This window comes from Ornithorhynchus anatinus, chromosome 16 (assembly GCF_004115215.2).
Source record: "Ornithorhynchus anatinus isolate Pmale09 chromosome 16, mOrnAna1.pri.v4, whole genome shotgun sequence".
Lineage (NCBI taxonomy): Eukaryota > Metazoa > Chordata > Mammalia > Monotremata > Ornithorhynchidae > Ornithorhynchus > Ornithorhynchus anatinus.
This window is the reverse complement of record NC_041743.1, coordinates 41,625,554-41,649,496: the sequence shown is the minus strand read 5'-3', so window position 1 is coordinate 41,649,496 and position 23,943 is coordinate 41,625,554. Positions and strand designations below refer to the sequence as shown.

Genomic DNA, 23,943 nt, shown 5'->3' with positions numbered 1-23,943 from the left:
CGCCGAATAGGTTCCCTAATTAATTAATTAAACTTCGATTCTGCAGCCTCCAGTTTGCCCCCCCCCCCCACATCCCCTGGCGCTCCGGCCCGGTGGCGCCCTCTAGTGTCCTCATCCTCCGTCGCTCGGCGCTGCTGAGCCCGGGGGACTTTTGCCCCTCCGCGGCCGCCGTAGAAAGAACAGCAAGCTTGCGGGAGCCGTCGGTTGTGGCGAGGGTGAAACAGCCGGGAACGAGCGTTCGTGTTCCTGCGCATGCGCACACCCGGGGGCGGTGATCAAAAGGAGGGCGGAGCCTGTGATAGACGGAGGGAGAGGGCGGGGGCTGTGATGGACGGAGGGTGTGGGCGGGGGCTGTGAAAGACGGACGGTGTGGGCGGGGCCTATGGTAGGCGGAGGTTGTGATAGGCGGAGGGTGTGGGCGGGGACTGTGATTGGCGGGGACCTGTTGTGGGGGGGGAAGTGGGCGGGGCCTGCGATAGGCAGAGCGTGTGGGCGGGGCCTACGATAGGTTGGAGGAGTGGGCGAGGGCTGTGATAGGCGGAGAGTGTGGGCGGGGGCTGTGATTGGCGGAGGGTGTGGGCGGGGCCTGTGATTGGCGGAGGGTGCGGGCGGGACCTATTGTGCGGGGAGTGGGCGGGACCTGTGATAGGCAGAGGGTGTGGGCGGGGCCTGCGTTAGGTGGGGGGTGGGCGAGGACTGTGAATGGCCGATGGCGTGTGGGCGGGGCCTGTGATTGGCGGAGGGTGTGGGCGGGACCTACGATAGGTGGGGGGTGGGCGAGGGCTGTGATAGGGGGAGGGGGTGGGCGGGGGCCTGTGATTGGCGGAGGGTGTGGGCGGGGGTCTGTGATTGGCAGGGGGTGGGCGGGGTCCGTGGTAGGCGGAGGGTGCGGGCGGGGCCGCGGGGGGAGTCAAAGGTCAGTAAATAGTGGTGATGTGATGCGGGCAAGATGGCGGCCGGGTGAGCAGCGCAGTGGGTCGCGCAGGCGGGCGGGCCATCGGTCGAAGGAGACGGCGCGGGGAGGGAGAGGGAGGGAGAGGGAGGCAGGCAGGCAGGCAGGCAGGCAGGACGGGGAAGGGGCTGCAGAACCTCCTCCTCCTCCTCCATCATCATCATCAGGGTATTTGTTAAGCGCTTACTCTGTGCCAAGCACTGCCCTAAGCGCTGGATACAGGGTCACCAGCGGGCCCCCGCCCTTCATCCCCATTTTCCAGAGGAGATCACTGAGGCCCGGAGACATTCATTCATTCCGTCCTCTTTACGGAGCGCTCACTGTAATCGTCATCATGATTGTGGGTATTTGCTAAGCGCTTCCTATGTGCCGAGCACCGTTCTAAGCGCTGGGGGAGATCCAGGGGCATCAGGTGGGCCCGCGGGAGGCTCCCAGTCTTCATCCCCACTGGACAGAGGAGGGAACTGAGGCACAGAGAATAATAATAACGGTGGTATTTGTTAAGCGCTTACTAGGTGCAGAGCACTGTTCTAAGCGCTGGGGGAGATACAGGGGAATCAGATTGTCCCACGTGAGGCTCACAGTCTTAATCCCCATTTTACAGATGAGGGAACTGAGGCACAGAGAAGTGAAGTGACCTGCCCACAGTCAGACAGGTGGCAGAGTCGGGATTCGAACCCAGGACCTAGAGAAGTGAAGTGGCTTGCCCACAGTCCCCTAGCTGATAAGTGGCAGAGTGGGGATTCAAACCCATGACCTCTGACTCCCAAGCCCGGGCTCTTGCCACTGAGCCATGCTGGTTCAGGCCCCCGACCTTCATCCCCATTTTCCAGAGGAGGTTACTGAGGCCCAGAGAAGTTCATATGGAGCGCTCACTATGTGCAGAGCACTGCACCCAGCATCCCTGCCCACTGACAGGTTCACAATCTAAACGAACTGAAGCGACTCGCCCCAAGTCCCACACAGCTGACAGGGGAGGGTGCCGGGATTAATAATAATAATGTTGGTATTTGTTAAGCGCTTACTATGTGCAGAGCACTGTTCTAAGCGCTGAGGTAGATACAGGGTCATCAGGTTGCCCCACGAGAGGCTCACAGTTAATCCCCATTTTCCAGATGAGGACACTGAGGCCAGAGAAGTTTCTTGCCCACAGTCACATAGCTGACAAGTGGCAGAACCGGGATTCGAAGCCATGACCTGTGACTCCCAAGCCCGGGCTCTTCCCCCTCAAAAATTTACCTGGGATTCAATTAGCTGGGAAACCGTTTCCAAACACCGCCTCTCAAACTCTTTCCAAACACCGCCGCTCCAGCAAAGCGCAACGAGGAGACCAAAGAGGGGCGAGCCCAAACGTTTTTGGCAAAGTCTCGGCCCTCGGCGACGCTTTGGTGACCGCGTCCGTCGGCCGCGGGTCCCACGCTGTCCGTCTACAGCGCGAAATGCACATTTTCAGCCTGATGTGTTTGTCCTGTCACAGGGAAGATGGAGGCTGGTGGAGAAGCTGGCTGCAACAAAGCTACCAAACTGTTAAGGAGAAGGTAAGCACGGGGTGAAGGGACCCGGGGTCGGGTGGTTTTCTTTCCCTCGGCTGGGCCTCTCCTTCCCCCGCGGCACGGTGGATCTGAGGTTCGGCTGCTTTACCTGTTTTACTCGTCGCGCTTTGCTGGAGCGGCGGCGTTTGGAAACTGTATGAGAGGCGGTGTTGGGAAACAGTTTCCCAGCTCATTGAATCCCAGGTAAATTGGTGAAAAGCAATCCTTTCCAGCTGCTGGGAAGTTAATTATTGTTTAGATAGCGCCAGAGATGCATGTCATAGTGGATGCTCATTAAAGACAGGTAAGACAGGTCTAAGCCCTGGCGGGATGCTCAAGAATGTTCTTGAAGCCGCCAAAGTGATGGTCTGCCACAGTTTTGACTTCTTTACTGATTTCTTTTTATGGCATCTGGGAAGCGCTTACTATGTGCCAGGCACTAAGCGTTGGACTAGGTACAAGAGAGAAGGAGCGTGGCTCAGTGGAACGAGCCCGGGCTTAGGAGTCAGAGGTCATGGGTTCCGATCCCGGCTCCGCCACCCGGTCAGCTGTGTGACTTTGGGCGACTCACTTAACTTCTCAGGGCCTCAGTTACCTCAAAGGGGATTAAGACTGTGAGCCCCACATGGGACAACCTGATTAGCCTGTACCTATCCCAGCGCTTAGAACAGTGCTCAGCACATAGTAAGCGCTTAACAAATACCAACATTAGTAGTAGTAGTACAAGCTAATCATTTTGGACCCAGTCCGGAGGAGGAGAAGTGAGTTGCCCCAGGTCGCACAGTAGAAAAGTGGCAGAGTCGGAAGTAGAACTCAAGTCCTTCTGACTCCCGGGCTCGGGCTTTACCCACTGAATAATAATGTTGGTATTTGTTAAGCGCTTACTATGTGCAGAGCACTGTTCTAAGCGCTGGGGTAGACACAGGGGAATCAGGTTGTCCCACGTGGGGCTCACAGTCTTAATCCCCATTTTACAGATGAGGTAACTGAGGCACAGAGAAGTGAAGTGACTTGCCCACAGTCCCACAGCTGACAAGTGGCAGAGCTGGGATTCGAACTCATGACCTCTGACTCCAAAGCAGCCCATGCTCTTTCCACTGGGCCACGCTGCACTGAATGATTTCAGCAGATTGTGGTTGGCCTGGTAAAGTTGAATAGATCTCCCCTTTCCTGAACCTGTGGTCGATCAGCTTCTGTGTGAAACTTTCTCACTCCAGATTCCACTTCTGATGACTTTGTGAGTTTTTAGAAAGGGCATCGGACAGTCCGAGGAGGCTAACTCTCGGCCTCCTGTGGAAGGAGCCGAAGGAGCGATTGAAGTAGCTTTTGGCCCGTTTCCTGGAGGTTGAGTTGGAAGAGTCACGGTTTTGCCGGTCGAGGAATCCTGAAGCTGGAAGGAACGTTAGGAGGTCGTCCGGCCCGGCCCCTGCCTCCGGCTGGTGAATGTCTGAATCAGCCGGGGCAGAACTCCGAGGAGGGAGATTCCACAGCCTCCCTCGGGAACGCGTTCCAGCGTCCGCTCATCCTGTTCTTCAGGAACTTCTTCCCTTTCCCTCAGTCCATCAGCATGCGAAGCGGCGTGGCTCAGTGGAAGGAGCCCGGGCTCGGGAGTCAGAGGTCATGGGTTCTAATCCCGGCTCCGCCACTTAGCTGTGTGACCTTGGGCAAGTCACTTGACTTCTCTGTGCCTCAGTGCCCTCATCTGTCAAATGGGGATTAAGACTGTGAGCCCCACGCGGGACCACCTGATTACCTTGAACAGTGCTTGGCACATAGTAGGCACTGAACAAATACCATCCCTATTATTATTATTATCAGCCTGTATTAACCACCAATCAAAGCAGTGGGAACTGAGGAGCAAGCAAGACTTGCCCTCAAGCAGCGTACTGGGGGAGGGAGAACTTCACAGTGATGATGATTACAGTATTTAAGTTTTCACTATGTGCCACACACTGTTCTAAGCACTGGGTGGATCCAAAGTTACCAGGTGGGACACAGTCCCTTACCTGCGTGGGACTCACGGTCTAGGTAGGAAAGAGTAGGATTTAATCTCCACATTACAGATGAGGAAGCTGAAGCCCAGAGAAGTGAAGTGACTTGCTTGGGGCGCACAGTAGACAAGTGGCAGAGCTGGGATTAGAACCCAGATCCTCTGGCTCCCGGGCCCGGACTCTTTCTACTAGACCACGCTGCCTCCCGTATCATCAGTCTACAAAAGATGACCCTCCCCACCCACAACTCTCCTTTGTGGTAATTTGAGCCAATTTCCTCATGCCTGAGTCTTGAAAAACACATGATCACGTGTGGCTGGTAAAGCCCTCCGATAAAACCTCTTCAGAGTTTCTGCCCTCCCGGTCCCCGCCCCTTCCCTGTCACCCGTGCCCCGTTTTCACCCCCTCGCTCAGGACATCTCGGGAGTCCCCCGTAAAACATCTCCGATAGTTCACCTTCACAGAGTTCAACTCCCCCCCACCCCGGTGTGCCATAAATTCCCCCTCTAGACTGTGAGCTCCTTGTGGGCGGGAGATGTGTCTCTTTGTTGTTATGTTGTACTCTCCCAAGCGCCTAGTACAATGTTTGGCACCCAGTGAACACTCGAGAAATACGACCGATCGAATAAATGGGCCTGGTTTTCCATCCGTCTCATCCACACTTGGCTCCGAGCCTGAGGTGCCTGAGGTTGACAACCGGTGGTCAAGTCCCGGAGAATAAGTGGGGGTCCCAGAGAATAATCGGGGGAGTGAGTGGGAAAGACTCCAGAGTGCGGTGAGGGGTTTGCGGGGGCTCGGGGAGGGTCTGGCCACCGGTCCGCGGGGAAAGGGCCGGGGGGACTCACAGAAGCATCTCTCCGTGAAGTCCACAGAGGCGTTGGAGTTCATGAAGCGGGACCTGACAGAGTTCACCCAGGTGGTACAACATGACACGGCCTGTACGATCGCCGCCACGGCCAGCGTGGTCAAGGAGAAACTGGCCGTGAGTATCCTCGGCCCTTCGCCGGCCCGACGGCGGCTCTCCTTGGGGGTGGGGGGAGAAGAGAGGAAGAGAGACAGACACACCCCGGGGAGCCAAGCGAAACCGAAGCCGGCAGCTCGGGCAACTCTGAAACTCAACTTCTCGATTCCTTGCCATCTGATTATTTTTGCTCTGCGGCCTTTTGCTGCTCTTTTTCTCTGGTTTGTTTCCTCCTGCTGATGCTCACTCAGTAGTATTTTGAATACTAAGCGCTTGGGAGAGTACAGTATAACAATGAAAAGACACTTTCCCTACCTACACTGAGCTTCCGGATATACGTATAAAATTACAGATATGTACGTAAGCGATGTGATAACAGTCATGATAAAATAGTAATAATAATAATAACTGTGGTATCTGTTAGGTGCTTTATAGGTGCCAAGCACTGTGCTTAATGTTGGGGGTAGATCCAGTGTGATCAGATCAGACGCAATCACTCTCCGACATGAGGCACAGACGAGTTAAGTGGCTTGCCCAAGGTGACACAGCAAGCAAGTGTGGAGCTAAGATTAGAAGCCAGATCTCCTGACCCTCAGCCCCTTCCAGGTCAAACAGCAGGCAAGTGGCCGAGCTGGGATTAGAACCCAGGTTCTTTGACGCCTTGGGCCCGTGATCTTTCGACTAGGCCACGGTTCTTCTCATGAGAACGTCACGACCTTTATCCTCCAATAGCTTACAATCAGGCCGGGGAGAAAGACAGTGAAATCAATTACAGACTATTTATGATACCTCCCAGAACCCCAAGTTGAAATTAGTGTGTAAACTCTGCCACCCCTTCTCCATCCTCTCCTTCTCCATCCCCCTCGCCCCCCGAGAAGACGGAAGGTTCTTCGGGGGCGACGGAGAAGATGAAGAAGGGCCTGTCTGACTTCCTCGGCGTCATCTCGGACACCTTCGCCCCGTCGCCGGACAAGACCGTCGACTGTGACGTCATCACCCTGATGGGCACCCCTTCCGGGACGGCCGAGCCGTACGACAGCACCAAGGTGAGCGGCCGGTGGCCCCTAGCGGGACCCCACCACACCCCGGAACGCCCTCGCCTCACGGTCTCTGCCGAGGAATCTCACCTTCCCTCCCTTCCTCCCTCCCTCCCGTGTTTCCGCCGCAGGCCCGTCTCTACAGTCTGCAGTCGGACCCTGCCACCTATTGCAACGAGCCAGACGGTGAGATGTCAGGCCCGTGGCGGGAGGCACGGGGGCCTGAGGGCTGACTTTGGGATTTGGGGTATAAAGGGGGCCCTTTGTGGGGAGCAAGAGCCGTCTGACAGCTGTTCGGGAGACGAAGGAGCAAGGGCTGTGCCGAAAGCAGCAGGGCCGGAGAGGAGGAGTTGGCCACAAGCCACCTGATGTGGCCTTATCTCCCCTGGCCAGGGGCAGGAGGGGCTCCGGGTGCCAGATTGGCACCAGGTGTTAGTCCCCAGAGCTGGTTTTTCTCCAAGAGTGCCAGCCTCCCGGGCCACCCCTCCGCCCCAGCCCCCTGTCCTCCTGCTCCTTCTCTCCGAGGCCAGAGGGTCCCCCGGACTGAGCCAAGAGGGAGCCGGAGGCCGGCGGCTCCGGAGTCCTCCACCCCACTTTCCCATCTCTCTCTGTCTCTCCGTCTCGTCCCGGGGAGCGGGAGTATGCCGGGTCTCCGAGCCTGGCGGGTCTCGCCCAGGGCCGCGGCCTCCCCTCGGCCTTCCCGGGGATTGAGCCGGAGCTGTCTGGCGCAGGGCCCCCGGAGCTGTTCGATTCCTGGCTCTCCCACTTTGCCCTGGAGGAGAAGAAGGGTGAGATCGCCGAGCTGCTGGCCAGCAGCCCCTCCGTCCGGGCTCTCTACACCAAGATGGTGAGGGGCCCCTGCAGTCCCCGGATCCCCTTAAACGCCGGGGGTCTCTGGAAAAAGCACAGTGGCGCCATGGGGAGGGGTGGGAGGGTGGCTTCCCTCTTGGTCCACACCCCACCCCCAACTGGTCATCCAACCTATCAGTAGTATTTAACGAGCACCGACTGTGTGTCCAGCCTGAGATTAAGCTCTTGGGAGAGGACCGTGGAATAGACCCTGTCCCTGCCCGCACAGAGTTTATGGTCCAAGGGGAAGGACAGACCCCAAAACAATTTGCAGACCGGGGAAGAAAAAGGAAGAGTCGATCAGTATAAGAGGTTGGGCTTATGTGATAGACTGTGTGTAAGTCAGGACGTACAGGTGGGCTAGGTCTAGGTGGGATTAAAGGCGGAGATGGCGGAGGAGCACTGTTGGACTGTTATATTGTACTCTCCCAGGCGCTTAGTACAGTGCTCTGCACATAGTAAGCGCTCAATAATTGTGATCGATCAACTGAGGCGAAGGGCAGTTTAGAGGCCTTCGGGAGGAAGCGTGACTTGGTTGGGACAGCCCGGGCCCCCTTTATCTGCCCACACTCTGACCGGGCACTCGGCCGCCAGGTCGGAAAGGCGGGGCGCGGTGCCAGGGTTTGCCGGAGGAGAGTCGGCTGGAGGCCCCACCTTACCTATCTGCCCCCTTCACCTGCTCTTCCCCAAACCTGCGGACTGAGCTCGTCCCGAGCCGACGAAGGAACCGGACCTCACCCTCAATCCTCCCGCTTCCGGCCCCTCGCGTACGGGGGTTCCCCTGGTTTAGAGCTCCCTCCCCATATCAGGCAGGCCGCCCCCCCCAGCTCTCCCCACATTGCAGTTCCGCCTAAAATGCCATCCTTTCCAACAAGCTCTCCTTGGTGAATTTCTCAGCATCATCCCTCAGCCAGCTCGGCGCTCAGTCGATCAGTGGAGTGGTGTCTACTGAAGCCTTTCTGCCAAACGCTATCCTAAGCGCTTGGGAGAGTACCGTACAACAGAGTTGGGAGGCACGTTCCCTGCCCACAGTGAACTGACAGTGTAGGGGCGACCGTAACAACGTAATGCTCTCTCTAGGCAGAGCAGGATCCCTGCCCTCTTAGGAGCTTACTACCTAGGGTGTGCAATCTATATACTCACGTACCTGCATTCATTCAATTCTTTATTCTGACCATCTGAGTTGTATTTTCATGTCTTCCCAGTCAGAGTTTAAGCTTCTTGTGGGCAGGAAGCAGGTCACTTTGCTCCAGATCTCCCAAGGACCTAGTGTATAAAGCGCACGGCACCAAGTGGATGCTCAATAAATACCCCTGCTGCTACCAGGGTCGCCCCCACCTTTTCCCGGTATCAGGAGGGGGCGGATCACGGGAGGGGCCTCCGGAAATAACAGGCCCCACTGCAACCTCATCCCGAGCCGCCTCTACTCTCTCCCCATCCCAGGTCCCGGCAGCCGTGTCCCACTCCGAGTTCTGGCATCGGTACTTCTACAAAGTGCACCACCTGGAGCAGGTAGAGCCCTCTCTCCCTCCCGGCCCGGGGGTAGATTGGACGCCGCAGCAACTGGCCGGCTTCCCTGGGGACTGGGATATTTCCTGCCTTGCAGTTCAGCCCTAAGTGTCCTGGAGTGAGGGGGGCAAAGGAGGGCGGGGGGAAGGTTCCCCTCGAGGGGGGGAGCAAGTGCTCTGATGGCTGCCTGCCTTGCGTGCTGTGTAGGAAGAAGCCCGGAGGGACGCCCTGAAGCAGCGGGCGGAACAGAGCATCCACACCGAGGAGCCGGGCTGGGAGGAAGAAGAAGGTAAATCAGGATGCCCGCCCTCCTGCCCCCCCAAGTCCCGCTAGTGCTTCACTGCCCGAACCTACAGCCTGGCAGGGGGTATGAGGGGGCGGGGCGGACTGGGGGTGACCTGCACCCCCTCTCCCCCTCTCTGGAAAGCGGCATAGCCAAGTAGAAAGAGCCCAGGCCTGGGAGTCAGAGGACCTGGCTTCTAACTCCCACTCCACCGCTTGCCTGCTATATAACCTCGGACGAGTGACTTTATTTCTCTGGGCCTCGGTTTCCTGCGGGAGTTCAGTATAACAGAGTTGGTGGAAACACTCCTCGCCCATTACATTCCTCATCTTTAAAATAGGGGGTTCGGTACAGTGCCGAGGCTTTAGTGCCGTACTCTGTACACAGTAAGCGCTCAGTAAATATCATCAACGTTCTCCCTCCTACTCAGACTGCGAGCCCCTTTTGGGACAGGTACTGTGTCTTGACTTGGTTATCTTGTTTCTATCCCAGTTCTTTGTATTGTGCTTGGCGAATAGTGAGTGCTGAACAAATCCTACAATAGCTGTGATTATTACCAAGCGGACAGGGCTGGGCCACACTCAGATCAATCCTTGACCCCTTAACTGCTCAAAGAAACCAGCCCCCATCAGTGGCCTGCCCTCCGAGACTACCGCACGCCATGCTGGGATCGAAAGATACGGTTTAGCTGCCCCTTCTGCGAGTGTTTCTTCTTCCAAAGCTGTTTTCTCTCCCCCGCCCTCCCGCTCTCCCCAGAGGAATTCCTGGGCGTAGCATCCCCCTCACGCCTGAATTTGAAGCCTCAGGACGAAGAGAAGGATTCAGCGGCTGCCCTGCCCGACACCACTCCGCCGTCCGGAGGAAAATCCGGCCCACAGGGCTCTGCCCCGGAGAACCAGGGGGTTGTGGCGGCCCCTCCCGCCCCCACGGAGGTGACGCCGTCTGAGAGCAGCGAGAGCATCTCCCTCGTGACCCAGATCGCCAGTCCGGCCTGCAGGCCCGCCGCCCCGTCGGAGACCCCCCCGGCCCAGGCCCCGGCCCCGGCCGCGGACCTCTCCCGGAAGCTGCTGGAAGCCTCTTCCGAAGAGCCGAGCTCGCCCAAGCCTCCGGGAGGGCCTCGGCCGACCCCCGGGGAACCCCCGGAGCCCCTGGCCGGGCGGCTTGGCACCCTGCGCCCCAGAGAGGGCCCCGAGCCCCGGCCGGTAGGTCGGGTAGAGACTCTGAGAGAGGAGGCGCCGACGGACCTCCGGGCGTTTGAGCTCAATTCAGACAGCGGGAAGTCCACGCCTTCCAACAACGGCAAGAAAGGTGGGTGTCCAGGGTCTGGCCGGGCTTCTGGGGCAGTGACCAATGGCGGGCTCGGTCTCCTTCCACTCTCCCAGCCCCGGGACCCCGCTGTCGGACCGCGCAGTCCGTCGCTTGGCCCGGGCGGCCGAGCCCGACTCGGCCTCGGGGACGGATAGCGGTTCGAGTGACTCACGGGGAGGCCGTGAAGCCGTCCGGTGGAAAACTGGGGTGACTCTCCGGGCAGCCTCCAGGCTGGGTCACAGAGGCACGGCCAACCGTCCCCAGAGACCCAGGTTCCCACTTCAGAGGAGGGGGAAAGTTTTCCCGGGTTCCTTGCTGCCTCGGCCCAGTCAACAGCGAGGTGTGAGGGAGTCGGGCGGCAACAGTGACGAGGCTCCGCAGGGTGGGGCCTCGGGGGCCCAGTCGTCAATCGGGCGTATTTATTGAGCGCTTACTGTCTGCAGAACACTACACCGAGCGCTCGGGGGAATACAGTAGAACAGTAGACGCATTCCCCGCCCACAAGGAGCTGACAGTCTAGAAGGGGAGATGGACACCAATGGTGCCGTGCCCTGTGAGGACAGAGCGGGCGTGAGGTCTCGTTAACTCCCGGACCTCCGGGGGCTGCTGCCCCAGCGCTCACTCGGCGCCTGAAGCCGGGACTCAGCAGCCTCTGCTGAGGGGACGTTAGATGGACGCGGTCATCCCCAATGGGCGGCCCGGGCGTTGCCCCCTTGGGGGAGTAAAGCCCCTACCTGGCTCTCCTCCCTGCCCCTGGTGTACCCTTTCTGCCCCCTCCTCTTCAGTTGAGATGGGTTGTGATTCCAGGCTCCAGCACTGATATCAGCGAAGACTGGGAGAAGGACTTTGATTTGGATATGACAGAAGAAGAGGTACAGATGGCCCTGTCCAAAGTGGAGGTGTCCGGAGAGGTAGGTGTGTCCAAGCGAGGAGGAGGAGTGGGACGAAACTCCCGGCTTCCCCTCTGGGCCGGGTCTGAGCGTTCCTTAGCCTGAGGCACGGTCCCTAGACTTGCTCTCTTCCCCTCACCCGTGCCTGCCCCCTTCCACCCTTTGGCAACTGACCCCGGCAGGTGAGCGGGGTTGGGGGACGGGAGCTAAACCACTCCCCTCGTCTCAACTGGTGGGTGAAGAAGGAGGGACCTCAGGGATTCGTCTCCCACCCCTAAAATGAGAGGGAGGAAGCAGGGCCGAGCCCCCAGCCTTCCGGAGCCAACGGATTCCCGGGACCCCGCGGGAGCCACCGGCAGGGGCTGATGCCGACGTGGAGTCGTCAGGGTGTGTCTGTCTACCCGTGCCCCCCGCCCTTCCCGCCTTTGCAGCTGGAAGACGAAGAATGGGAGGACTGGGAGTGACGGACCCAGGCGGACAGACACCGGCCCTCGCATGTGACCCAGGCTCATCTCCGCTCTCCCGGCGTGGCCCCTCGCGCGCGGCCTCGTGGACACTCACTCTCCCGTCAGCCTCTGCCCGTCTGTCCGCTGAGGTTCTAGAACTTTCCCTCGGTCGGTCGATAGTCCATCTCCGTCCCTTCCTTTCCCCCTCCCCCGTCCCAGGGAACAGGACCCCGGCGGGGGAGATGGTCTCCGCAGCCTGTCTCTGAGTCCAGACTGTGAAACTTGTGCCATGAGGTGGGGGCGGTCCCTCCCCCTCGGGGCTGCCCTGTCTGCCCCCACGGTGACGTCGGTCCATTTGCCGCTTGTGTGTGTGGACGCCATCCTACCGCTGTTTAGAACCAGATGTCCGCTTCCGAGCCAGGGACCTTAACTTCTGCTCTCCTGCCGGTCCGGGACACCGGGACCAAGTGGTCAGGGTGGGGTGGCCGCAAGAGCCTCTCCCTTAGCCAAAGGACGGGGCCTGAGGGGAGATCGCCCTGAGCCCAAGAGCCGCCTTTGCCATCTCCTTGAGGCTAGAAGCCCCCGCCTCTCTGCCCCACTCCTCCCACCTTGAATTCCTCTCTCCTTTCCTTCCAGCAGAGGCGGGGTCTCTCTCCCCTTCCCCTGGCTTTCTTGGGGCCAAGTCTCAGGTTGTCATGTGCCTGGACCTAAGGGCCAGCGACACCACTCGAGCCCATCCTCCCAGTGTGGGGACCACAGAGGCAAGAAAATGCCCTCCCACTCTCGCCTCACATATTGAAAGAGAAAAATCTCGTTTCTCCCCTCTCCCACTTCCGTAGAGACTCTGCTCGTGGTCCTAAAAGAGGACACTTTACGGATGTCCTTTGATTCATTCAACCTTCTTAAATCCTTGGGTTTGGGTTTTGTTTTTCTGTTTTTTGTTTTTTGGTTTGGTTTGTTTCCTCTCTGCCTTTTGATTTCCTTCCATCTGTGGACGTCGTCCCCTCCCCACCCCAGGCCCCGGCCCCCTACAATTTAGAAAAGGCAAATATCTTGGTGAGAAGCTGCTTCCGGTGTGGTCAGTGCTACAGCGTAACCCTAGGAGTTTTCCCCCCTACACACCCCACGGCCCCGGCCCGGCCCCTGCAGCCTTAAGACCCCGGGCATCGGCACGGTTTGCCTCCTCAGTCGCTCTTGCTCCCTCGAGGGCCACGTCCTCGGAGAGGCGGGCCGCCCTAGGTGTCCGGGACGGATTAGGCTCCTGTGAACTTCGTTTTCTCCTCCTCCTCCTCGAGAAAATCAGCCAAGCTGCGTCCCTCAGCAGCCCCGGAGCCTGTCGGCTAGACGGCCCCCACTCCCCTCCGCTCCGCATCCTTGACTCTCTGGGACCGGGGTCCGGCAGACACCCCTGGGCTCTGGACCGCTGCTCCCCGAGGCCTCCGACATCCAGCCGAAAGGAAGAGAGCCGACCGGGTCCTGGACCACTCCGGATTCGACCAGGGCCGCCGGGCCTTCCGCCGGAGAGGGAGGTGGGGGAAACGCTGTACTCTTTTTCTGTTCCGTTTCTGTTTCTTGAGTCGATTAACCTTTTGGTTGTTTGTGCAATATTATTATATATTTTAAATTATAAGGCATCTCCCCAGAGCATTTTGTAGCTGGGAAAAAGAAAAAAAGAGAGAGATTCTAACAGCTGTTAGTTTTGTAATTAAAACAGGGGAAAAAAAAACTTTCTGCTGAACCTTTTACAGTCTTGCGATTAACAGCTATTAAAGAGATTGGGAAAGAAGCAGCGAGCAGTGTGGGTTCTTTCCAGTGTGGGCGAGGGGTGGCAGAGGTCCCTCTCCTGGTTCTGATGCCGCGGTCCACGTCGGGGGGAGCAGGCTGGTTCCCAGGTGCCCCCCACACGCCCGCGCACACACCAAGGCCTTGCCGTTCTCCGTTGCTTCGACCCCGGACGTCGGGGAAGGACACGGAGCCGACTGGTGCAGGGGGCGTGCCCCCCCCCCCCCCACGACTGAGACAAGATATCGAAGGCCTTCTCTGCGTTCCCTATGCTTCTGCTTTTATTTCAAAAGGAAGTGGCCTCAAAAGAGGCTCCAGGTCTCCCAAGGACTTTCCGGCCCCTGCCCCCCACCCAACCCTGGCACCGAGCGGGACGGCGCGGGAGTGATTTGTTTTGGATGAGGCGGCTGCCGTACAGATATCACTAAGCCGGCGGTGCGGCGGGAGGGGAAGGCCCGAGAAACGGAGTCCTTAAGGCCGCGACGGGGGACGTTCTGAAGATTAAAGAACAAAGGTGGACCCGGGGGGGGGAGGCCGAGCCGGCGTAAAGCGGTGAACGGTTATGAGCAGGGAGAGAAGCGGGTTTGACTTTTTTCCTCCCCAGTTTTATTGGGGAGTTCTTGCTGTTGCTTTTTTCAAGTGTTCGCTAGCCAGGGATGCCAACTAACTTCTTCGATCGAAGGCCGCAGGCTCATATCCGGCTCCAGGAGTCTCTTGAGCAGGTCCTGGCACTCGGCCGAGATGCCCAGGTGCGTGGGGAAGGAGACCCCCTTCTGCTGCTGGCCGAGCATCTTGGGGATGTCGGCGTCATCGAAGGGCAGACCGGCGCAGAGCATGACGTAGAGCACCACGCCCATGCTCCAGATGTCTCCCTTGGTGCTGTCGTGGGGCACCCCCTGCAGCACCTCGGGGGCGGCGTAGGCCGTGCTGCCGCAGAAGGTCTGGCTGAGCTCCTGGTGCGATTTTGGGAGCACCTTTGCAAAGCCGAAGTCGGTCAGCTTCAGGTTGAGCCCCTGCAGCAGGGCGTTCTCGCACTTGAGGTCGCGGTGGGCCACCCCGCGGCCGTGGCAGTAGCGGATGGCCTCCACCAGCTGACGGAAGAGGGCCCGGGCCTGGGGCTCCGGCAGGGGTCCGCCGCGCACCACCCGCTCGAAGACGTCCCCGCCCTCGGCCAGCTCCATCACTAGGTAGATCTTCCCGTCCGACGACTCCAGCATCTCGAAGAGCCGGATGATGTTCTTGTGCTCCAGGCTGCGCACTATCTGGAGCTCCCGGGGCAGGAATCTCTGCATAAACTCTGCGGAGACACGGGGGCCGGGGGAGGGCTCAGCGGAGCCTAGCGGAGAGGGCCCGGGCCTGGTACTCAACGGGACCCGGGTTCTAATCCCGGCTCCGCCCCGTGTCCGCTTGGGCAAGCCGCTTCACTTCTCTGGCACCTCTGTTCCGTCATCTGGAAAGGGGGGATTCAGTCCTACTCTTTCCTACCTAGACTGTGAGGCCAATGTGGGACGGGAACTGTGTCCAACCTAACGACTTTGTATTTACCCCAGCGGGCGATTGATTGATTGATTGATTGATTGAATGAATGAATGAATGTAGAAGAGTGCTTGGCACATAGTAAGCGCTGAAATACCCCAAAATAAAATCAAGAGTAGCATCCGTTTGTGCTGAGGGGGACTCCTCATTCGTTCATTCATTCATTCATTCAATAGTATTTATTGAGCGTTTACTATGTGCAGAGCACTGTACTAAGCGCTTGGAATGGACAAATCGGTAACAGATACCTGGTCCTTTGACGGGCTTACAGTCTAATCGGGGGAGACGGACAGACAAGAACAATAGCAATAAATAGAATCAAGGGGATGAACATCTCATTAAAACAATGGCAAATAAATAGAATCAGAAGGCAGGCTTTGCTCTGTCCCTTTTAATCATTTGTATTTATTGAGCCCTCTATGTAGAGCACTGGACTAAGCACTCCCGCTGCCTTTCCCTCCTGTCCTGGTGGTGGTATTAGAAATCATCGTTTCATCTGTTAAGCACTTACTCTGAGCTGAACACAGCGCTAAGCGTTTGGGTAGATGCAAGATAATCAGGTTGGACCCAGTCCCCGTCCCACATGGGGCTCTCGGTGTAAGTAAGAGGGAGAACGGGTATTTCATTCCCATTTTGCAGATGGAGAAACTGAGGCCCAGAGAAGTGACTTTCCTATAGTCACCCAGCAGATAAGTGGCAGAGCCGAAACGAGAACCCAGGTCTACTGACTCCTTTCCACAAGCGGAGTGGCTTAGTGGAAAGAGCCTGGGCTCACGAGTCAGAGGACATGGGTTCTAATCCCGACTGTCACTTGTCTGCTGTGTGACCTTGGGTGAGCCACTTCCCTTCTCTGGGCCTCAGCTACCTCATCTGGAAAAGGGGGATGAAGATCGTGAGCCCCACATGGGACAACCTGATGACCTTGTATCTATCCCAGCGCTTAGAACAGTGCTTGGCACTGTAAGCGCTTAACACATGTCATTATTGGTCATATTTTTGCTACCAAATAGCAGCAGTCGTAATAGTAGCATTTACTGAGCATCTACACATCAAAGTAGAGAGTTTCCTACCCGCATGGAGCTCGTTGGGGGCAGGCAATGTGTCGTTATACTGAACTCTCCCGAGCGCTTAGTACAAGTCACTTAACTTCTCTGTGCCTCAGTTCCCTCATCTGTAAAATGGGGATGAAGACTGTGAGCCCCATGTGGGACAACCTGATTCCCCTGTCTACCTCAGCGCTTAGAACAGTGCTCTGCACATAGTAAGCGCTTAACAAATACCAACATTACAGTGTATTGCACACACTAAGCGCTCAACAAATATGACTGAATGAAGTTTATGCACTAATGGGGGAGACAAACAAAAATATTTACAATTTAGAGAAGTCAAAAATAAAGCAGGCATATATCACCAGTGCCGAACAGGGTGTTAAATAGGTTCACAAGTGGCAGGGACTGATACGGCTTAGGGGGCTGAGATTATTAATTGGGAAAGCTTGTTTGAAGAGGGATTGGAATTGGGGGGATTAGGGGGGATCTGTCTGATTGCGGGAGAAACCATCGCCCCTGCCCTCCTCCCTTCCTTAACTTCTATTTTTAACCACTCAATCTCCAAGGGCTCCTTCCCCTCTGCCTTCAAACATGCCCACGTCTCCCCCATCCTAAAAAAACCCGCTCTTGACCCCACTTCCCCCTCCAGTTATCGCCCTATCTCCCTACTACCCTTCCTTTCCAAAATCCTAGAACGAGTCGTCTACAATCGATGCTTAGAATTCCTTAACTCCCATTCTCTCCTAGACCCCCTCCGATCTGGCTTCCATCCCCTCCACTCTACCGAGACTGCTCTCTCTAAGGTCACCCATGACCTCCTTCTTGCCAAATCCAATGGCTCCTACTCCATTCTGATCCTCCTTGACCTCTCTGCTGCCTTTGACACCGTCAACCATCCCCTCCTCCTCCATACCTTATCTCACGTTGGCTTCACGGACTCTGTCCTCTCCCGGTTCTCGTCTTACCTCTCTGGCCGGTCATTCTCGGTCTCCTTCGCCGGAGCCTCCTCCCCCTCCCATCCTTTAACTGTCGGAGTTCCTCAAGGGTCAGTTCTTGGCCCTCTTCTGTTCTCCATTTACACTCACTCCCTCGGTGAACTCATTCGCTCTCACGGCTTTGACTACCATCTCTACGCAGATGACACGCAGATCTACATCTCCGCCCCTGTCCTCTCCCCCTCCCTTCAGGCTCGCATCTCCTCCCGCCTCCGGGACGTCTCCACCTGGATGTCGGCCCGCCACCTAAAACTCAACGTGAGCAAGACTGAGCTCCTCATCTTCCCTCCCAAACCCGGTCCGCTCCCAGACTTCTCTATCACCGTGGATGGCACGACCATCCTTCCCGTCTCTCGGGCCCGCGATCTCGGTGTCATCCTTGACTCGTCTCTCTCATTCACCCCACACATCCTATCCGTTACCGAGACCTGCCGGTTTCACCTCTACGATATCGCCAAGATCCACCCTTTCCTCTTCACCCAGACGGCTACCTTACTGTTACGGGCTCTCGTTATATCCCGGCTAGACTACTGTGTCAGCCTTCTCTCTGACCTCCCTTCCTCCTCTCTCGCCCCGCTCTGGTCTATTCTTCACTCCGCCGCCCGGCTCATCTTCCCGCAGAAATGATCTGGGCATGTCACTCCCCTTCTTAAACAACTCCAGTGGTTGCCTATCGACCTCCGCTCCAAACAAAAACTTCTCACTCTAGGCTTCGAGGCTCTCCATCACCCTGCCCCTTCCTACCTCTCCTCCCTTCTCTCTTTCTACCGCCCACCCCGCACGCTCCGCTCCTCCGCCGCCCACCTCCTCACCGTCCCTCGGTCTCGCCTATCCCGCCGTCGACCCCTGGGTCACGTCCTCCCGCGGTCCTGAAACGCCCTCCTTCCTCACCTCCGCCAAACTGATTCTCTTTCCCTCTTCAAAACCCTACTTAAAAATCACCTCCTCCAAGAGGCGTTCCCAGACTGAGCTCCTCTTCCCCCTCTACTCCCTCTGCCATCCCCCTTTTACCTCTCCGCAGCTTAACCCTCTTTTTCCCCTTTACCCTCTGCTCCTCCACCTCTCCCTTCCCATCCCCACAGCACTGTACTCGTCCGCTCAACTGTATATATTTTCGTTACCCTATTTATTTTGTTAATGAATTGTACATCGCCTCGATTCTATTTAGTTGCCATTGTTTTTTACGAGATGTTCTTCCCCTTGACTCTGTTTATTGCCATTGTTCTCGTCTGTCCGTCTCCCCCGATTAGACCGTAAGCCCGTCAAACGGCAGGGACTGTCTCTATCTGTTGCCGACTTGTTCATCCCAAGCGCTTAGTACAGTGCTCTGCACATAGTAAGCGCTCAATAAATACTATTGAATGAATGAATGAATGAAAGTTCTAAGAAGGAACGGTCAGTGTGAGCAAGGAGAGGGAGGCTGGGGAGTTGGAGAAGGGAGTGCAATGAGAAGGGTGGCTTGGAATGAGGGAGAAGCTAAGAGGGGAAGAACAGATAGGTCCAGATGGTGGGCAGCCTCAAAGCTGATTGTGAGGAGTTTTGGTTTAATGTGAAGAGACACGGGGAGTCAGTGGAGGGTTTGGAGGAGAGGGGAGATAGGGACCGAGCGGTGCTTCAGGAAGATCAGAGCAGCAGCGTGGAATCTCCGCTGAAGGGAGGAAGAGGCTGGAGGCCGGGAGATCAGGGAGGAGGCAATAATGCAATAGTGGAGAGACCAGAGCATCCATCAGTCAATCGATCATGAATATTGAGTGCTTACCGTGTGCAGAGCACTGTATTAAGTGCTTAGGAGAGTACGATAGAATTGGGAGACCCATCCCCTGCCCCCTAGGTGAGGAAGTGGAGGATTTGGGAAATCTCAGCCACATTCTAGCTCAGGTGCTTCAAGCTCAGCTTCTTCTAGATTCACCACATTTCCTTGCAGAGGCTGAGGAGAGAGGAGCTCCCGCTTTTCTGCAAACCCTATTCATCATTAATAATAATCATCGGATTCCTTAAGCTCTTACTAAGTGCCGAGCGTTACTAAGCTCAGGGGTAGAAGCGGCGTGGCGATGCAGCAGAACGCCGGCCCAGAAACCGGAGGACCCTGTTTCGAGTCCAAGCTGTGCTGTTAACTTGCCAAATAACCCGGGGCGAGTCACTTAACTTCCCTGTACCTCAGTTTCCCATCTGTAAAATGGGGATAATACCTGCTTTATCTCCCTGCCTCAAAGGGTCGTTATGAGGGTTGAAATGAATTAAATATGCGAGAGCACTTGCTTAATAAAAATGCTATAGCAAATCAAGGCATTATTATTCCCCCCCCCCCCAGACTGTAAGCTCACTGGGGCAGGGAATGCATCTGTCTATTGTTGTAGTGTGTTCTCCCACATGCTTAGTGCTCTGCACACCGTAAGCGCTCAATAAATATGAATGAATGAATAAGTAACAGGATAATAATAAAAATAATTACGGTATTTACTAAGGGCTTATGTGCCATGCACTTTTCTAAGCATCGGGATAATAATAATGATGGTATTTAAGCACTTACTATGTGCCAAGCACTGTTCTAAGCGCCGGGGTAGATACAGGGTAATCAGGTTGTCCCACGTGGGGCTCAGAGTCTTAATCCCCATTTTGTAGATGAGGTCACTGAGGCAAAGAGAAGTGAAGCGACTTGTCCGAGGTCACCGAGCAGAAGAGTGGCGGAGCCGGCTTTAGAACCCACGTCCTACAAAAGATGACGGGCAGGGAAGGCGTCTGCTAATTCTACAGTACCGTCCTCTCCCGAGCGCTTAGCCCAGCGCTCTGCCCGTACTAAGCGCTGGATAACTACGGTGACTTCTCCACCTCTCCCCTCCAGCCACCGGGGACCGGTTGGGGACCTTGACTTACCTTCTGGTCCTCCCAGCTTGTCTATAATTTTGACTGCCACTTTTCTCTGGTGTTTTTTGGAAAATGCCTCTTTGACTTTGGAGTAGGTCCCTTCCCCAAGCGTCGAACCTAAGAGATACCCATTGGAGAGGAGAAAGTCCTCCATGCTGCCTCGCTTCCTTCCTACCTTCCCTGGCTTGCCTTCTCAACCCCGCGCCTCAACTCATCCCGCCTGCACCAGGCGCCATCCCACCGTAGGCCCTCTTCGGCTCCTGTCCCGGGGTGGCCTTCATCGGCAGCAGCCCCCCACCCCTAGACCATGCCTTGCCTCCACCCGGCCCCGGGTGCGGGGACGACGCCCCCGGGGAGGATTTTTAACCGGGAGCTCTGATTGTGATGCAAGCCGGGGCGGGGGCTGCCCCCCAACATTGGCCATCCCCCACCAGGCCCCTTCCCCCGTTAGTCAGCCAGTGCTATTTATCGAGCGCTTACTGGGCCCAAAGGACTGGTCTAAGCGCCTGGGAGAGGACGATACAATAGACAGACACATTCCAGTGCCCATTACGGTGCCTGGCGCAAAGTAGGCGCTTCACAGATACCATCATCATTATTATTATTTCCCACCTACAGTGAGCTTTCAGTGCCGAGGGCAGAATCGGATGTCCATCTGGTTAGCGCGGGACCTTCTGAGCGGTAGCCAGCAGAGCCCCTGATGCCCCCTCCCCTTCCCCCATTACCATGGGCTGGCCATGCCACCCCCTACCCCAGGGGTGGGAGGTCGGGGGTCCCCGGAGCCTTGTGGGGCGACCGGCGGCGTTCATTCTGGCACATAGTAAGCGCTTAATAAATACCATCCTTATTAATCATTCATTCATTCATTCAATCGTATTTACTGTGTGCAGAGCCCTGTACTAAGCGCTTGGAAACTACAATGCAGCAATAAAGAGAGACAATCCCTGCCCACAACGGGCTCGTAGTCTAGAGTGGGGGGAGAGACATCAATACAAGTAAACAGGCATAATAATAATAACAACAGTATTTGTTAAGTGCTTATTAAGCGCTTATTATGTGCCAAGCACGGTTCTAAGCACTGTGGTGGATACAAGGTAATCAAGCTGTCCCACGTGGGACTCACAGTCTTAATCACCATTTGACGGATGAGGTAACTGAGGCACAGAGAAGTGAAGTGACTTGGCTAAGGTCACACTGCAGACAAGTGGCGGAGCCGGGATTAGAACCCACGTCCTCTGACTCCCAAGCCGGTGCTCTTGCCATTAGGACATGCTGGTCAATATAAATAAATAGAATTAAACATATATACATAAGCCCTGTGGGGCGGGGAGAGGAGGGAAGAGCAAAGGGAGCGAGTCGGGGGATGCAGAAGGGAGGGGAACTGAGGAAAAGGGGGCTTAGTCTAGCAGGGCCTCTTGGAGGAGGTGAGCCTTCAGTAGGGCTTTGAAGCTTGGCCTGGGGGTCGCGGGGGAAGGAGGGTGGGGGCCGGTGTGGGACCCCCCAACCCAAATGCCGGGTTCATTCATTCATTCAATCGTATTTACTGAGCGCTTACTGTGTGCAGAGCACTGTACCAAGCGCTTGGAAAGTACAATTCAGCAATAGAGACAATCCCTGCCCACAGTCTAGAAGCGGGGAGACAGACAGCAAAACAAGTAAACAGGCATCACTATAAACAGAATTATAGAAATATACATATATACATAAGGGCTTGGGGCGGGGAGAGGTGGGGAAGAGCAAAGGGAGCGAGTGGAGGTGATGCGGAAGGGAGGGAAAACTGAGGAAAAGGGGGCTTAGTCTGGGAAGGCCTCTTGGAGGAGGTGAGCCTTAAGTAGGGCTTTGAAGGGGGAGAATGAGTGATTGTTCGGCGGATTTGAGGAAGGAGGACGTTGTGGGCCAGGGGTGGACGGTGGGACAGGCAAGATGGAGGCCTAGGGAGAAGGTGAGCGGCCCCAGAGGAGGGGAGTGTGTGGACTGGGAGGGAGGAGGACAGAAGGGAGGTGAGGTAGGATGGGGCCAGGGGGTGGACAGCTTGGAAGCCAAGAGTGAGGGGTTTTTCTTTGATAGGGAGGTTGATTGGAAACCACTGGAGATTTTTGAGAAGAGCGGGGTGTCGTGCCCAGGACGTTTCTGTAGAAAGCTGATCTGGGCAGCGGAGGGAAGGATGGACTGAAGTGGGCAGAGGCAGGAGGTAGGGAGGTAAGAAAGGAGGCTGATGCAGGGTGGCGGGGAGGGGGCTCCGGGGGCTCCCCGTGGTAAAGAACGGAAGCTGGGATGTCCCACGGCCACTGTGAGGTCATCGCCGCAGAACCCCGGCTCACAGTGCCGCCCCGGCCCGGAGACGTCCCCCAAACCGAAGCTCGGCCAGTCGCTTGCTTCCCGCCTGGAGCCAGCGTGGACCTCCGGCAGGTGGGCGCCCAGGCCCGGGGGGCACGGGGAGGGATCTGATGGGCCGGGATGCCCGGGGGGCTCCCCCATCGTCTGATTCCCTCCCCCGCTTCCCGACAGAGCGGCCCGGGGTCCGGTCATGAGCGCCCAGGAGCCCCCGCAAGGTCGTCGATTCCCCATTGAAGCCGGAGACTCCCCCGGCCTGGCCACGACGGCCCCCGAGACCCAGGACACCCCGGACCCCGTGGCCACGGAGCATCCCCCGGTCAGGTCAGAGGCCAGCCCGTCCCCCAGCCTCCAAGCTCGGCCCCTCTATCCCCGATTCCCTCCATTCCTTCGTTCGATCCTATTTATTGAGCGCTCGCTGGGTACGGAGCACCGTACTGAGCGCTCGGGAGGTCCAATCCAACCATAGACATCACATTCCCTGCCCTCGAGGAGTTGACAGTCTAAGCCCGGACTGGAGGGTCCAATCCAACAACCGACAGACCCAATCTAAGCCTGGACTGGGCCCGGCAACAAGAGAACCAAATCAGCCTTGTCCAACGTGCCACCTTTCATGCCACCTTCGCCCACCTCCACTGACAGGGCCGGTCCCCGGTGTCGCCGCATCCCTTTCTTGTTGCCCCCCGCCCCGTCCGCAGGCCACTGAGACGCTGCCCGGGCTGCCACTGCCTGACGCTGCTGCACGTGCCCATCGACGTGTACCTGGCAATGGGCGGGAGCCCCCGGGCCCGTGCCACCTGAGTGCCCCTGCACAGAAGCACCGCTGAGTCGGGAGGAAGGACGGGCCGGCGCCGAGGCCCCGCAGCCTGCCGAGCACGAGACAATGCTGCACATTTTAAAATAAAAGAATGATGCACATTTTAATAGAAGTACAGTTTGGATGGTTTTCTTTTTCACTCCCGGACTGGGGCTCTGCCCCCTGGCCTCCCTCCCCCGCTCTATCAATCAATAGGTGGCGATTCTTGACAATCAAAATAATAACAGTGGCATTCGTTCAACGCTTAGCGCCGGGGCACGTACGAGCAGATCGGGTCGGATGCGGTCCCTGCCCCGCGCGGTGCTCCCCATTTCACAGATGAGGTCACAGGCACAGAGAAGTGAAGCGACTTGCCCACGGTCACGCAGCGGACACGTGGCGGAGCCGGGATTAGAACCCATGACCTGACTCCTAGGCCTGTGCTCTACTATGCCATGCTGCTTCTCTGAGCACTTACTACCTCAGTCAATCTTGTTTATTGAGTACTTACCGTGTACAGAGCACTTTAATAAACGCTTGGGAGATTATAATATAACAGACACATTCCCTGCCCACAACGAGTTTACAGTCTAGAGGAGGGCCCCGTACTAAGTGCTTAGGAGAGTACAATAATTCCCTTTCTCTGCTCCGCTCCTGACATGTCTTCTGTCTCACTTCCTCTTTTTCCCTGCCTCTGTCCCTTCCCATCAGAGGAATGGGTGACAGGGCAAGTAGCTTCCACGGAGCCCCTCACGTTTTCTTGCCCCTTTCAGGAAGCAGGCGAGGATGCCACACATTGAGAAATGCAAGTGAAAGTTTTAGCACCGG

The 23,943-nt window shown here is 56.9% G+C and overlaps 3 protein-coding genes across 4 annotated transcripts; 2 read left to right on the top strand and 1 right to left on the bottom strand.

The window, feature by feature from the left end:
- The first annotated feature begins 888 nt into the window (after positions 1-888).
- Positions 889-13,544, top strand: BSDC1 (BSD domain containing 1). The gene is made up of 11 exons (XM_029080995.2): positions 889-960; positions 2,430-2,490; positions 5,341-5,457; positions 6,315-6,482; positions 6,605-6,659; positions 7,205-7,320; positions 8,766-8,834; positions 9,039-9,120; positions 9,871-10,422; positions 11,230-11,333; positions 11,744-13,544. Exons 1-11 carry the CDS (start codon positions 950-952, stop codon positions 11,774-11,776), a joined length of 1,368 nt encoding a protein of 455 aa, XP_028936828.1. The 5' UTR covers positions 889-949; the 3' UTR covers positions 11,777-13,544.
- A 579-nt stretch (positions 13,545-14,123) lies between these two features.
- On the bottom strand, positions 14,124-20,330 carry TSSK3 (testis specific serine kinase 3). 2 transcript variants are annotated; one of them, XM_029080996.2, is made up of 2 exons: positions 19,995-20,330; positions 14,124-14,837 (listed from the first exon to the last, which is right to left on the bottom strand). In XM_029080996.2, the coding sequence occupies exons 1-2, from the start codon at positions 20,137-20,139 to the stop codon at positions 14,176-14,178; spliced, it is 807 nt and encodes a 268-aa protein (XP_028936829.1). In that variant the 5' UTR covers positions 20,140-20,330; the 3' UTR covers positions 14,124-14,175. The 2 variants fall into 2 exon arrangements, with proteins under 2 accessions (XP_028936829.1, XP_028936830.1); XM_029080997.2 differs by having other exon boundaries at positions 20,161-20,330.
- A 1,960-nt stretch (positions 20,331-22,290) lies between these two features.
- FAM229A (family with sequence similarity 229 member A) lies at positions 22,291-23,248 on the top strand. The gene is made up of 3 exons (XM_029081310.2): positions 22,291-22,394; positions 22,494-22,643; positions 23,018-23,248. The coding sequence occupies exons 2-3, from the start codon at positions 22,513-22,515 to the stop codon at positions 23,118-23,120; spliced, it is 234 nt and encodes a 77-aa protein (XP_028937143.1). The 5' UTR covers positions 22,291-22,394; positions 22,494-22,512; the 3' UTR covers positions 23,121-23,248.
- The last annotated feature ends 695 nt before the right edge of the window (positions 23,249-23,943 follow it).

Coding starts and splice junctions, on each gene's coding strand:
- BSDC1 (XM_029080995.2), top strand. Junction 6,483..6,604: donor AGCCGTACGACAGCACCAAG/GTGAGCGGCCGG, acceptor TTTCCGCCGCAG/GCCCGTCTCTACAGTCTGCA. Junction 7,321..8,765: donor GGGCTCTCTACACCAAGATG/GTGAGGGGCCCC, acceptor TCCCCATCCCAG/GTCCCGGCAGCCGTGTCCCA.
- TSSK3 (XM_029080996.2), bottom strand. CDS start 20,139: ATGGAGGACTTTCTCCTCTCCAATGGGTATCTCTTAGGTTCGACGCTT. Junction 14,838..19,994: donor CAAGCTGGGAGGACCAGAAG/GTAAGTCAAGGT, acceptor GTGTCTCCGCAG/AGTTTATGCAGAGATTCCTG.
- FAM229A (XM_029081310.2), top strand. CDS start 22,513: ATGAGCGCCCAGGAGCCCCCGCAAGGTCGTCGATTCCCCATTGAAGCC. Junction 22,644..23,017: donor ACGGAGCATCCCCCGGTCAG/GTCAGAGGCCAG, acceptor CCCCGTCCGCAG/GCCACTGAGACGCTGCCCGG.